Consider the following 12,049-nt stretch of genomic DNA (forward strand, 5'->3'; position numbering starts at 1 on the left):
CTGTGTGTCCTTTTGGGGAATTTTATCCTATTCAGTCTGATTTTCTTCTTTTTATTCCGACTGTTGAAGCATCAGTAAATCCTCTCATTAGTTAAGCAGCTTTTTGGCCATTTTTGGGTGATTATTTCTGCCTCTCAGTCAGTGGAGGGGTTTGGTCCTGTCATGTCAGTGGGTGGTCTCTGCTTGTCAGGTCGGACATCCTTTAGATCCTCGGTGACCTCATGCCCAGTGTGAGCACGCGTGCCTGCGAGTGCGCACGTGTGTGGGAGCAATAGACACCGACACCGTGCTCTTCGGCGTCAATTCGGCTCCGTTGACCCGATCAAAACGGTAAAACGCCGCAAAATCAGCTGCAGGTTGACTTACATAATTGACAAAGTGCTCACATTCCACATCGGGGATAAACAGAGGGAGCTGGAATTTCCCCCTGGATTCTCAGCGATGACACATTCAAAACATCCCTAAATTTTCCCAACAGGCGGGATGGTTTGGTGATGACCCGTAACCTCAGAGCCGTAATTCCATCTGTCCGCTCGGATCAGGCTGATGAGTGTGTCATAAATATGACGGTAATTGAATTATGAGGCCAATCGGTTGAATCCAAACATGACATTTGCACTCTGCTCGATGAGAGCCTGAAAGGCTGAAGTATTTCATTCTCCACGCAGAGGATAAACCAACAAACACAGCTGCTGGTCCGGCCACTAATCCGGGTTTTGTCCTCTGGAGGACCCATCCAGACACGTTCCTTTAATTTAACCTGAAACCTTTGCGCCGGGCCGTGACACCGCCGATGTGACAGCCTCGGTTGTTCCCTCTGTGCCTGACAGATGGAGAGCTGTACGCGGGGGTCTACATTGATTTCATGGGGACAGACTCGGCTATCTTCAGAACCCTGGGACAGAAGACGGCCATGAGGACCGACCAGTACAACTCCAGATGGCTGAATGGTAAACTCCCCGCTCACCTTACACTGATTCAACTTTACCCTCCGAAGTTATCGTAAAGTCTCGCCTTATTTCCCAGCCAGCGCAGGAGTGTGGCGCCCTGGAAGACAGCAGGATGTTGCTGTTGACTCAGAGTAGCCTCTCTAATGAACCATGATGTTCACGCCTTTCTAAATCCTGACTGGGTGCTCGCGGTTGATGTTGCCAAGTCGATAATGGCCTCCCTCGCCGCCCCCGTCTCCCAGATTTTCCTCTGACCCTGTTGCCCTGACAACAGTCCCCTGGTAATGGCGCGCTGAATCGAGACACCTGAGTCCTGCTAATCAGCCATGTGGAATCTCTCATAGTTCCTTCCCGCCCAATGCAGTTCCTGGTTACCTAATTTCTCCCTCCCCCGTTCTTCTCCCCCCATCTAGTTTGGGTCTGTCCTCATTTGGGACCCTGCACAGTAACAGCAGGGGGTGGGGGTGGGGGGGATGCTCTTTGTTGCAGGCCCAGCGGTGACCCAGTAAGTCAGCCAATGGAACTGCGCCGTGATGCGGTACTGACAGTTGTCTCTGGGAAGAATCGAAGGGGTGGACACTGTCCTGAGCCCCCAGGACTGCCATTATTTATGTCATCGTGCGAGTCATACTCGGCGCACCCCATAGGCTCGTAACCTTAAACCTCCAAGAGTTACAGCGACAAAACATTTGCGTAACTGTGGACTCCTTGTCATCACAGGAAGTTTGTGTTTTACCCCTGAGAGGCCAACATGAGCTAAGAAAAATGACTTCACTCGACTCCATTAAATATAACTCCATAGTTTTCCTCGTGATATACTGCTCTCAGGTGCAGGACAGAGCCCAATGCTTCATTTTTGTCCAAAAGCTATAGCTTATGTTATAGTCATTTCTCCTCCTGCCATTAATATAAAGTCATTGAGGAGGGGGGGTCGATATCCTTCAAGCCTGGGTTAAATTTAGTCGGAATTAATCAGGTTTCATCCGTTCGAGTTAGACAGATTAAGCAGACATTTTCCATATTTGTAATCTTTATGGAGAAGAATACGCTTCAGGAAAGACTGGAAGGAAAACTTGGAAGAGATCCATTTAATATGTCTTGGCCCGACCGCTGCTTTCTCACATTACTTGAGACTTAGCTGAACTTTTCGAAGGGGCTTTTTTTGGCGGAACGATTACATCCTCCAAAACCTCTCCATTTCTCATTTGACAGACTTGAAGAATCTGCGTAAATGTATATTCTAAAGGATTAAAGGAATGGGAACACAGAATGTATATGACCTTTCTGGAGACCTGTTGGAGATTGTCAATGGGAAAATGTCCATTTTATGTTCTTTTAAATAAGCCCTGTCATTTAAAAAGCAAAAGGAAAAGCTGCTAATGCTCACGCCGCCCCTCTTCTTCACAGATCCCACGTTTGTCCACGCACACCTCATCCCAGACAGCGCTGAAAAGAATGATGACAAACTCTACTTCTTCTTCCGGGAGAAGGCCTCCGAGATGGGCCAGAGTCCCATGACCCAGTCCAGGATAGGGCGGATCTGCCTGGTGAGTTATCACACCAGTCAGCAAAGCTCACGTTGTTCATCCCAGCTCAAAGGGGCAGACGTCCCCATCATGGTTAGTTACAGCCTCTTGCCTGTTGCTAACGCTCTCCAAGAGACCCATAAAGGAAGTTCCCCCGCGATCGTCAGTAAACGCTGGAGTTTAATCCAAACCAGTCACAAACAACAGTCTGCGCCGTTTGCTTGCTGGAAACTATTCTGTTATTGTTGTTTTGAAGCGTTTGAGCTCATCTCTGTGTGCTCATGCACATGCATGCAAACCTTCAACTGTTTACCCTCCACCAAAGCGCTGTGGCCTGTGGTGCTGTTTTCCACTCGAGATGGACAAACAATGGCGCAAGTCTAAAACTTCCCAAACAATCCCGGAGGTTATCGCGCCCCCACCCAGATTATGCTGAAAAGTGTGTTTGTGCTTAAACCCACTTCAGCCGGTCAACTCACAACTATGCTACATGCTAATGCTAAAGCAGTTCACTGTTTAACCCTCACTGTTGAACTGTTTCCATGGTAGCATTTAGCCAAATAGCTACTAAAACACAAAGTTCCAGCTAAGGTAATTACTTTTTTCTGAACACATAAATGATGAATGATGCCTAAAGGACGAAAGTAATCCGTGATTGATCTACTTATTTTCCAGTTAAAAATCTCACTACTGTTGCGCTAGAAGTGTGTGTGATGAAAAAGAGTCAGGTTTTATTTTGTAGGTATCACAAAGTCCTTTTTTTTTTTTGCAACCCATCCGATTGGTGTTGATATATTTAAGTCAGGGTATAAATGTTTCAACCTCGTAAACTGTTGCAACAGCCTATGAACCATTCAAAGTGTGAACAGATGACTCACAAAAACAGGAATTTATTCCATATTTCCAACATAAATATTCCTTCAGGCACCCAGATTTCAAATCTGTCATTAAATCCCTCCAATTTCCAGATGAAAGTCAAAGATGGCTGACAGCAGGCCTCTTTTAAAGTAAATGTTACCATAAATAGAACGGAAATTTCCAAATCTAGTTCTGCAAATCATTTCAGACTCTGTAAAACGTGCTGAGTCGCAGTTCCCCACCTGCTCCCCCAGACTCGAATCCCCACCTTGGGGATTTGCCTGAACGTTGAGCGATCTCAGCCCTGAATGCGTCGCACCATAAAGCTCGGATTCACGCTGTCTTCCCGACCGACCGGTTCACCGCTGCATCTTCTCCCGACAGAACGATGACGGCGGACACTGCTGCCTGGTTAACAAATGGAGCACGTTTCTGAAAGCCCGGCTCATCTGCTCGGTGCCGGGGGCCGACGGCATCGAGACGCACTTTGACGAACTACGTGAGTGTGATTTACTGTTTCCCTGTGTGAGCTGCTCCCCCCATCGCTGACCCTGTCGGGACCTCCGCGCTGCTTCCTTTCATCTCCAGATATTCTAAATCCAGCCTCTTCGCCGGGCTGCTGCCTAAACTTTAAATAAATAACCAACGCGGCGCTTTTGCAAGATCGCGTTTCACGTTTCGATGAGCTGGCAGATGGACGGTGAGAGTAAGCCCGGTTTAAAACCCGGCTCTGCGCGTGGAATTCCTGATGCCAGATTCAGCATCAACAACTTGCTTATTTGTGGAGCTCTGACCTCCGTTTTTGCTTTGCATATTTTCCCCGTGACGTTACCCTGTTAAGTCGGCGTGCTGGGATCAGCTCTCCTGGTGCAGACGGGCGGCGTTTACAGCCGCCTGATCGTGCATGTGCAGCACGGAAGCTGCAGCTTTAGATTAAAGCGTCACCAACCTCTACACGAAAGCTTGACATGTCTGTTGCTTTGAACATGGTTCCTGCGTGTGACGTCCTTGCTGTAAGGCCGCTATTCCTGAGCATTTTTAGAGGGCATGTAGGAAAAAAATGGATAGAAAAGCTTATGTGCGGAGAAACCCGCGTAATGAGCAGCCGGGATCAGTGCGAATCCCCGTGGATCATCCCGAGCCTGTCCATCACTCACATGACTGACGGGATTAGGGAGGGATTTGACCATCCCTGGTTATGAGCAGCCAGCTTTTCACCACTTTCCATCGGTTTCTGGAGACGGAACCAGGTAAATTGGGACTAAAATGAACCGTTTAATTTTCTAATATAGTCTTATATCGTTAATATAGCCCAAGTGTTCTCAAACCTTAGTGAATGAAGAAATGGGACAGAGTGATTGGACTTGACCTTCAGAGGGAGTTTTGATTTAATTCTGCTGCCATGATCAAATATAATGTACAGCAGAACAGCAGCAAATTAGATGGAAAGTCTTAATAGGCTCATTTCTGCCTCTGGTCGTGAACGGTGTCTCAACTCTGGAGTTTCTCCTAAAAAGAAGACTAATGCTGAAGTTGTGACTGATGATGTCGTCACTAAAATCCAGATTGCTGTTGATTGTAGATTATGTTGGTCATTGGCATCATAACATTCATGTTTTCAATTTTTTATCTTAACCTGTTTTTAACCTGCTCTTTTGATGATACCCGATTCATCGTGAACCACTTACTCCTGGAGATATGTCATAACTTGAACAGGGCAGAATACTTGGTGGTTAATTAATCCTGAAGGAAATTATTATGTTGCGGAAGAATGACAAAAGGTACATTCAAATAGCAAAATGTACAGTTAAAGTGGCAGAATGAACATTAAAATCGCGTTTTGAACACACCACGCAGGCTGTACAGCATGTTCAATCACCTGCTGTGGCTAATTTTATAGCCTCTCTTATTCCTGCTTTGCAAATTGCAAATGTATGTTACGCATTAGGAGCACGCTGTTGGCGGCAGAGCCCTCATCTGTCAGCACAGCTGTACTCGCCGTTTCAACAGCGATGTGCACTCACGGTGAGATCATCGTGACTCCCGAGGTGCGGTGCAGCATCCCACAGCTCTGCGGTCGTCCCTGCCGCAACCACAGACAGCCAGTGGAAATGAGTTCTGTCTCCAGTCGTGCCGGTGCTGGCAGAGGCCTTCGGAGTGGATGTGTGAGGACTCTCAGGGGAGGACGTGGAGTGGGTTCAGATGGTGAGGCAGAGGGCAGCAGCAGAGAGGAGCGCCGGTGCTGTGCCGAGGGAGGGGGGAAGACGGGAGGAGGGAGGAGGAGATGCAGATGCCAGAAGAAAATGTCTGCAGAGGGAAATGAAATGAGTTCTTTTTACGTTCTCGAGGCATGTTTCTAGTCTTCTTTATTTCATTATCAGGTTCCTCTTCCATCGACTCATAATGGATTTACGTGCAGCTCATTTATGAAATCTTTTTGCATTCTGTCTCTGATGGGATTCTGTGACTGCATTTCAAAAACTGTCTAATCTGGGAGGCAAATCTTGTCCCAGTTCTCTTCCTGGTTTTCCTTCTGTTAATGCACTTCTGTGTTCTGTAGCCTGGAGGCCTGTCAATGATGATGGCTTAGGAAAGGAAAGGAAAAGGGAGAGGAGAGGAGAGGAGAGGAGAGGAGAGGAGAGGAGAGGAGAGGAGAGGAGAGGAGAGGAGAGGAGAGGAGAGGAGAGGAGAGGAGAGGAGAGGAGAGGAGAGGAGAGGAGAGGAGTATTTGTTGTTCTGTGTTTGACTTCTCCACGGTCAGAGATGTTTTCCCCAACTTGTTTGAATTCCAGCCTCTGTTGTTGACACAGCCTCAGCACCGGGGCACAGTTAAAACCACGTGTTGGACCACTTCACCCCCAGATCGACACGCATGCTGGTGATTTGAAATGTTGTCTTCTGACAAGCTGTTTCTCCTGTTCATCCAGGGGAAATTCGATAGCTTAATCTGAGGAGACGTCTCTAAATTCTTTCAGATGTCCGTCTTGCTGCTGTCGCGCTTTCAGACGTTAAAGCAGCAGACTTATTTCCAGACTCATTATTGTATTTGGAGCCCTGACTGTAGATAATTACTGTCCTTGACTTTTCAGAACCATTTAAAATAGGATATTTGAGCTGCTTTTGCTTCCCTGCATGCTGTTAACACAGTAAAGTACAGTCTGCTGTAATGAAGTGTTATTCTTCTCAACCTTCTTCAGACTTTATTTCTATTTTCTTATTGTTTTTTCATGCACTTTTTGCTCATTAAGCCATCAGTAGGTACGGAGGGTCCAGAAACGGCCTCAGCCTGAGTCTGGGTGCATATGGCTCCTATTAAAATCATGTTTCAGCAGAAGACTTTATTTTGCTTCTATTCCCTGCTGAGACTTGGGCACTGTAGCCGAAGCTCTGGATTCAGTTTCTGACTGCGTCTCTGATGACCGCAGTGCAGGGGGAACTCTTGAGCCCTAGATCCAAAGAAACAACCCAAAATTACAGATATTCTCAACTGGAACCAGGTGGAGGGCATCAGCGACATTATTTATCATGAGACGCAGATGCTAATATCACACAATATGAATCAAGTTATCCGTGGGGCTGATCAGCAATTATTTTATTATGGCAGAACATGATTTGTATGAATAACAATGCCTCCCTTATACTGATTTGGAAATATTTGTATACAGAATGTGATGCGGATTTGTGCTGCTTGGGAATTTTGGCTCCGCACAATTTCCAGATTAAATATTGTAGTCGTCGGTGTACACACGCCCGATGAATAAAATAAACAGTTTTGAGCTGAACTCAGCTTTTGAGTCTGGATCACACTAAAATACCCTTAAAAATGCGCTCAAATCCTTCGCTTTTCGAGTTGAGTTGGGGCAGATTGTGCTCAGTTGACGTGAGAGGGGACATGTGGGAGGGTCCGGTGTCATTTCAATGCTTTTACTTCAGATCTCACAAATCAGTCATCTGGAACAACCTGTTCACTGCTGTAATGGTTTAAATCACACGGCAGTGAACCTTCATGATGTAACTAGTTCACTCATGGGTTTGTCTCCTCATTACACTGACTGAAAACTCTCTTGTTTTTTAGGGGATGTATATATTCAGCCAACTCAAGACACAAAGAATCCTGTCATCTACGGTGTCTTCTCAGTTTCAGGGTGAGTCACTGACAACTTTCTCCACTTTTCCTGTAGTTGGGAGGAAAGTTGTGCTTCAGAATCCTCCTGCGGTTGATACCCGTTTCCCCCGCAGCCTGTAGGTGTCGGAACTCTCTGATATGGAAATGCCTCATCGGTCTCAGGCTGCCAAGACTAAACAGGGATGCGAACGTTCCAGCTGCCGGGGAAACGCATTTACGAGCGAGTCTGTCTGGATCACGAGTCCCTTATAGATCTGATCTGATAGCAGGTTGTCACAGGATAAACAGCATTAGCCTGACGTGTGTGCGGGGAATGCTCACAGTAACAGGAGAGGCATAATAAACACATCCTGATTAATGTATCTGAGAAACAAATACTTAGATTGTTCCAGTCCTCACTTTAGGCTTCAGGCGCATTTCAGTCCAGCTGATAAAAACACATGTGGTGCTAATGATAGAGGCCCATGACAGCTGGTACAAACATAGTGCACCCACCACCCGGCAGCAGGAGCCTGAGCGCTCACAACGTGGGTGTTTGTATGTCATTGTGTCAGACGGTGTCAGACTCTGGCCGAGCCCGTCGGAGAGGGTGTCTTAATAGGTTCCTCGATGTGGCGGGCCGAGTACGTGGGTAGGAAAGGGGATCGTCGCGACGCGCCCAGAGTCAGTGGTCTAGGGCAGCGGATTCATCAGCGGACTCGGACGCCTGTGAGTTTAGTTTATCCTCTGCTTTCTATACAGAGCTGTGTTTAAAGGCTCAGCGGTGTGCGTCTACTCCATGGCTGACATTCGTATGGTCTTTAACGGTCCTTTTGCTCACAAAGAGGGGCCCAACTATCAGTGGGTGGCATACACTGGGAAGATCCCCTACCCACGACCTGGCACTGTAAGTAAAAAAGGTTTAAACCCATGTTTAGAATCCAAACAGAGTCATAATTGCAACTTTGACCCCTTTCTCTTTTTTTAAATAGTGTCCTGGGGGCACTTTCACCCCAAACATGAAATCCACAAAGGATTATCCAGACGAGGTTATCAACTTCATGAGAAACCACCCAACCATGTATAATGTGGTTTACCCAGTCCACAAGCGCCCCCTAGTGGTCAGGACCAACGTAGACTATGAGTTCACCACCATCGCGGTGGACCAGGTTACAGCTGCTGACGGGAGCTATGAGGTGCTCTTCCTGGGCACAGGTTAGTGATGGATCAGTGTTGTCATATCTTTTATTATTCAAGCTATTATCAAATATTCATCCTCTCACCTTGCTGTTCACCATCCTCTCACCATGCTCTTGTCCAGTTGGATAACTTTATATTTCTTGGAACAAACTGCTGACGATCGTTTCGCTCTTGGGTTTCTTAGATCGGGGGACGGTCCAGAAAGTTATTGTCCTGCCCAGAGACGACTTGCAGACAGAGGAGCTGGTGTTGGAGGAAGTGGAAGTTTTCAAGGTCTGACCCCTGCTCCGCCTCTCATTGCTCCTCTTAAGTGGTGCAGATGATGAGAATAACACAGAATCTGTCACCGTTCCTCTGCAGGTTCCCACACCCATCACCACCATGAAGATCTCATCCAAACGGGTGTGTTAGAATTAATGTGGCTACACTTTGTCTCTACCTGTGGCATTAACGCCTGTGTCATCCAAACAGTTCTAAATCTTGTTTGCGATCATTTTATAAAACTACAGTGTTAAAATAAATGATGAGTGGTGGTCAGTAATGTTTCATTGACTGTTTTTTTTTTAATTCTGTTCATCCTAATAGCAACAACTGTACGTCGGGTCAGTCCTGGGCGTGACCCACCTGGCTCTCCATCGCTGTGACGTGTACGGAGAGGCCTGTGCCGACTGCTGTCTGGCCAGAGATCCATACTGTGCCTGGGATGGCAAATCCTGTTCCAGATATTCCAACTCCCAAAAGAGGTCAGGATTTAAATAACGCAGACAAAAGTGTCGTTCTTTATCTGTCTTCCTGTTTGTCTTCGTGCTGTGCTGCGAAGGGGAGGGCCTCTCTTACGTTTCTATTTGTTGATCTGCCGATCTAGACGGAGCCGACGGCAGGATGTGAAGTACGGCAACCCGATCCGACAGTGCAGAGGTTACAATTCCAACAGTGAGTACATTCTCTCACATAATAGCCTTTACGATTTAATAATTCAGTGTTTTATTCTGAAAGAGATCAAGTGTTTTCTGTATTTGTGTGCGCGCCTTGAGCAGATGTTTGCTATTCTGTGCGCTGTAGGTAACAAGAATACTCTGGAGACGGTTCAGTACGGGGTAGAGGGCAGCACCACGTTCCTGGAGTGCCAGGCGAGGTCTCCTCACATGTCACTGAAGTGGCACCTACAGAAGGAAAACAGCGACAGGAGGAAGGAGGTGAGCAAGGACCTCATTTCAAAAGAGGGCCGTGTTCAGGGTGAATGATGGCTGAATCTGGCTTGTGAATCTGACCTCTGCTGTTCCCGCCGTCTAGATCCGCTCCGAGGGCCGCGTCCTGAAGACAGAACACGGTCTGCTCATCCGCTCGCTGCAGCCGTCTGATGGCGGCATCTACCAGTGCACGTCCACCGAGAAAAACTTCAAACACACGCTCGTCAAACTCCAGCTGGTGGTCCTCTCCAGTCGCACGGTCAACAACGTGCTGGTGGAGACCGGCAGCCCGGCTCTGCCCCCCCTGCAGTCCAGCCCCTGGACTCCAAACGCTGGTCAATACAAGGACCTGCTCACCATCTTAAGCCAGCCGGAAATGGGCTTGATCAACCAGTACTGCCAGGATTACTGGCAGCTCGGCGAGGGCGGCCTCGGCGACGGCAAGGCCAAAAGCCTGAAGGAGCTGAAAGAGCAGAAGAAGCCGCGCAACCGTCGGCATCACGACGAGGAGACGACTCCGGCCGAGACATGAGGGACTGGAATCACGCACCAAAACAACCTCCCACGACTCTGCCTGTCCACTCCTACACACTGCAAGGCTCAGTGACTCCAGTTCAGAAACGCGACTGATACCACAAATAAACACCGCAGTTCGTCTGTACCCATTGGGGGGGGTGGGGAGGGGGAGGGGGGGAAACAACACAATATTTATTGTAGGCTGTAAAAAGTAATTCTTTGTACCAATGTAGAAAAGCTGTTCTTTTGTGAATAGATAAACCTGTGAAAATATTGTCGTTCTTATAATATTATTGTTAGTGTTTATTACGATGTGGAATTATGTTGAGAGGATCTTTATGTTTGGTGTTTTTAAGAACCAGCGACAGTAGCCCAGGACGCTGGGAGCATCCACAGAGGAGCGCGAGCATGTTGGGTCACATGACTGCGGGCCGGGTCGAAGCTGGACCGAGCTCGCGTCTCGGGCCTGGATCACCAGAGCTCAGACTGTTTTTACCGCCAGGCTGACCAGTGCATTTCTCGGGACATACTGCGTAAGGATGACAGGAAATGCTCACAGACTGTCGCTATGGCAACGTGCCGGTAGCAACTACAGAATTCTTCCAACGCGCTCCCAAGTGTTTCGTGAATACCACATTTTAGTGTCGCATCCTTACGTGATCTGTGATAAGCTGGGTTTTGTTTTTTTTTGTCCTTTGTCTTTTTCACACAAAATCTGAAAAAGAATAAAAAAACAACAACATTGCCTTTGTCTTTTCCCGCCAGAGAAAAGAGTTTCCATTAGGCAGCTAAATGTGAGTCTGTGACCGTTTGTGACAAATATAAACTATTAAGACAAAGCACCTTCTGTTGCCAAACTGGTATTCTGGCTGTGAACACGCCACATTTGTTCCGTACCATTTGCAATACAGTGTTTCAACACGTGGAGGCGGAGCTTAAAGCTCAGACCGACGTGTTTTGGGAATTTGAATTCCTGCATCTCCACAGCAAAAGAACGTCTCGCGAATGTCCACTAATCACATCTTAAATCACCGCAGTGAACATTACGCGCTGATTTGCTGTGACCACATTGGTGCTACATGAACGCAGCTCCTTTTGTTTTTTTCTCCTTGTTTTTTAATTTTTTGTGTCCGTCCAGCGCGGTGCCATCCTGCAGTCACATGCACCACAGACTAAAACCATTTCTACTCATTAACTTCTTTTAAAATTTAAAGTTACAACCACTAAAATCACCAGACCTGAAGAGAGATAAGTGCTGGACTCTTCAGAAGGTGACTTTTGCATGGCATGTACAGTGTATTTATACGGTATTTGTCTGTGGATGTCAGTTTGTGTCTTTTTTTTCTTTTCAATATTGAAATGCTACATGTGTGAGAAAGACGTGCTCTAAAACTCTTTATTTGTTTTACGACTGACAAATGTAAAAGGTCAGCAAAGGTCACGCCTCTATTCGTTCTCTCCTTTTTTCTGAAAACATTGACAGCTTTTTTTTTTGTTGAATATATTTCAAAGGCGTTCATTTATTTTGTCCATCTGGCAAAGTGTAGGTCATGATGATACAGTATATGTATGATATAAAGCACAGTTTATGTTATTGCAATGATTTGTAAAAAAAAAAAAAAAAAAAAATGACCATCCATTTCTTCCCCATCATTGTTGCTGACTAATAAATTAAAGCTCTATATTTTATAATAACAAGAGTTT

The 12,049-nt window shown here is 46.7% G+C and overlaps 1 protein-coding gene across 1 annotated transcript in view; it reads left to right on the plus strand.

Annotated features, from left to right (window-relative positions):
• Window positions 1–12,040, plus strand: part of sema3fa (sema domain, immunoglobulin domain (Ig), short basic domain, secreted, (semaphorin) 3Fa) — a 36,389-nt gene extending 24,349 nt beyond the window's left edge. Inside the window, exons 8-19 of the mRNA XM_011613946.2 lie at window positions 831–950; window positions 2,358–2,497; window positions 3,719–3,833; window positions 7,410–7,479; window positions 8,202–8,346; window positions 8,432–8,654; window positions 8,824–8,912; window positions 9,000–9,041; window positions 9,225–9,382; window positions 9,505–9,572; window positions 9,702–9,835; window positions 9,933–12,040. Of these exons, the coding sequence (XP_011612248.1) occupies window positions 831–950; window positions 2,358–2,497; window positions 3,719–3,833; window positions 7,410–7,479; window positions 8,202–8,346; window positions 8,432–8,654; window positions 8,824–8,912; window positions 9,000–9,041; window positions 9,225–9,382; window positions 9,505–9,572; window positions 9,702–9,835; window positions 9,933–10,361 (1,733 nt within the window). The 3' untranslated portion in view covers window positions 10,362–12,040. The remainder of the gene's footprint in view (window positions 1–830; window positions 951–2,357; window positions 2,498–3,718; window positions 3,834–7,409; window positions 7,480–8,201; window positions 8,347–8,431; window positions 8,655–8,823; window positions 8,913–8,999; window positions 9,042–9,224; window positions 9,383–9,504; window positions 9,573–9,701; window positions 9,836–9,932) is intronic.
• Window positions 12,041–12,049: the final 9 nt, after the last annotated feature.

The sequence above is a fragment of the Takifugu rubripes genome, chromosome 19 (genome assembly GCF_901000725.2).
Source record: "Takifugu rubripes chromosome 19, fTakRub1.2, whole genome shotgun sequence".
NCBI classification, from domain to species: domain Eukaryota; kingdom Metazoa; phylum Chordata; class Actinopteri; order Tetraodontiformes; family Tetraodontidae; genus Takifugu; species Takifugu rubripes.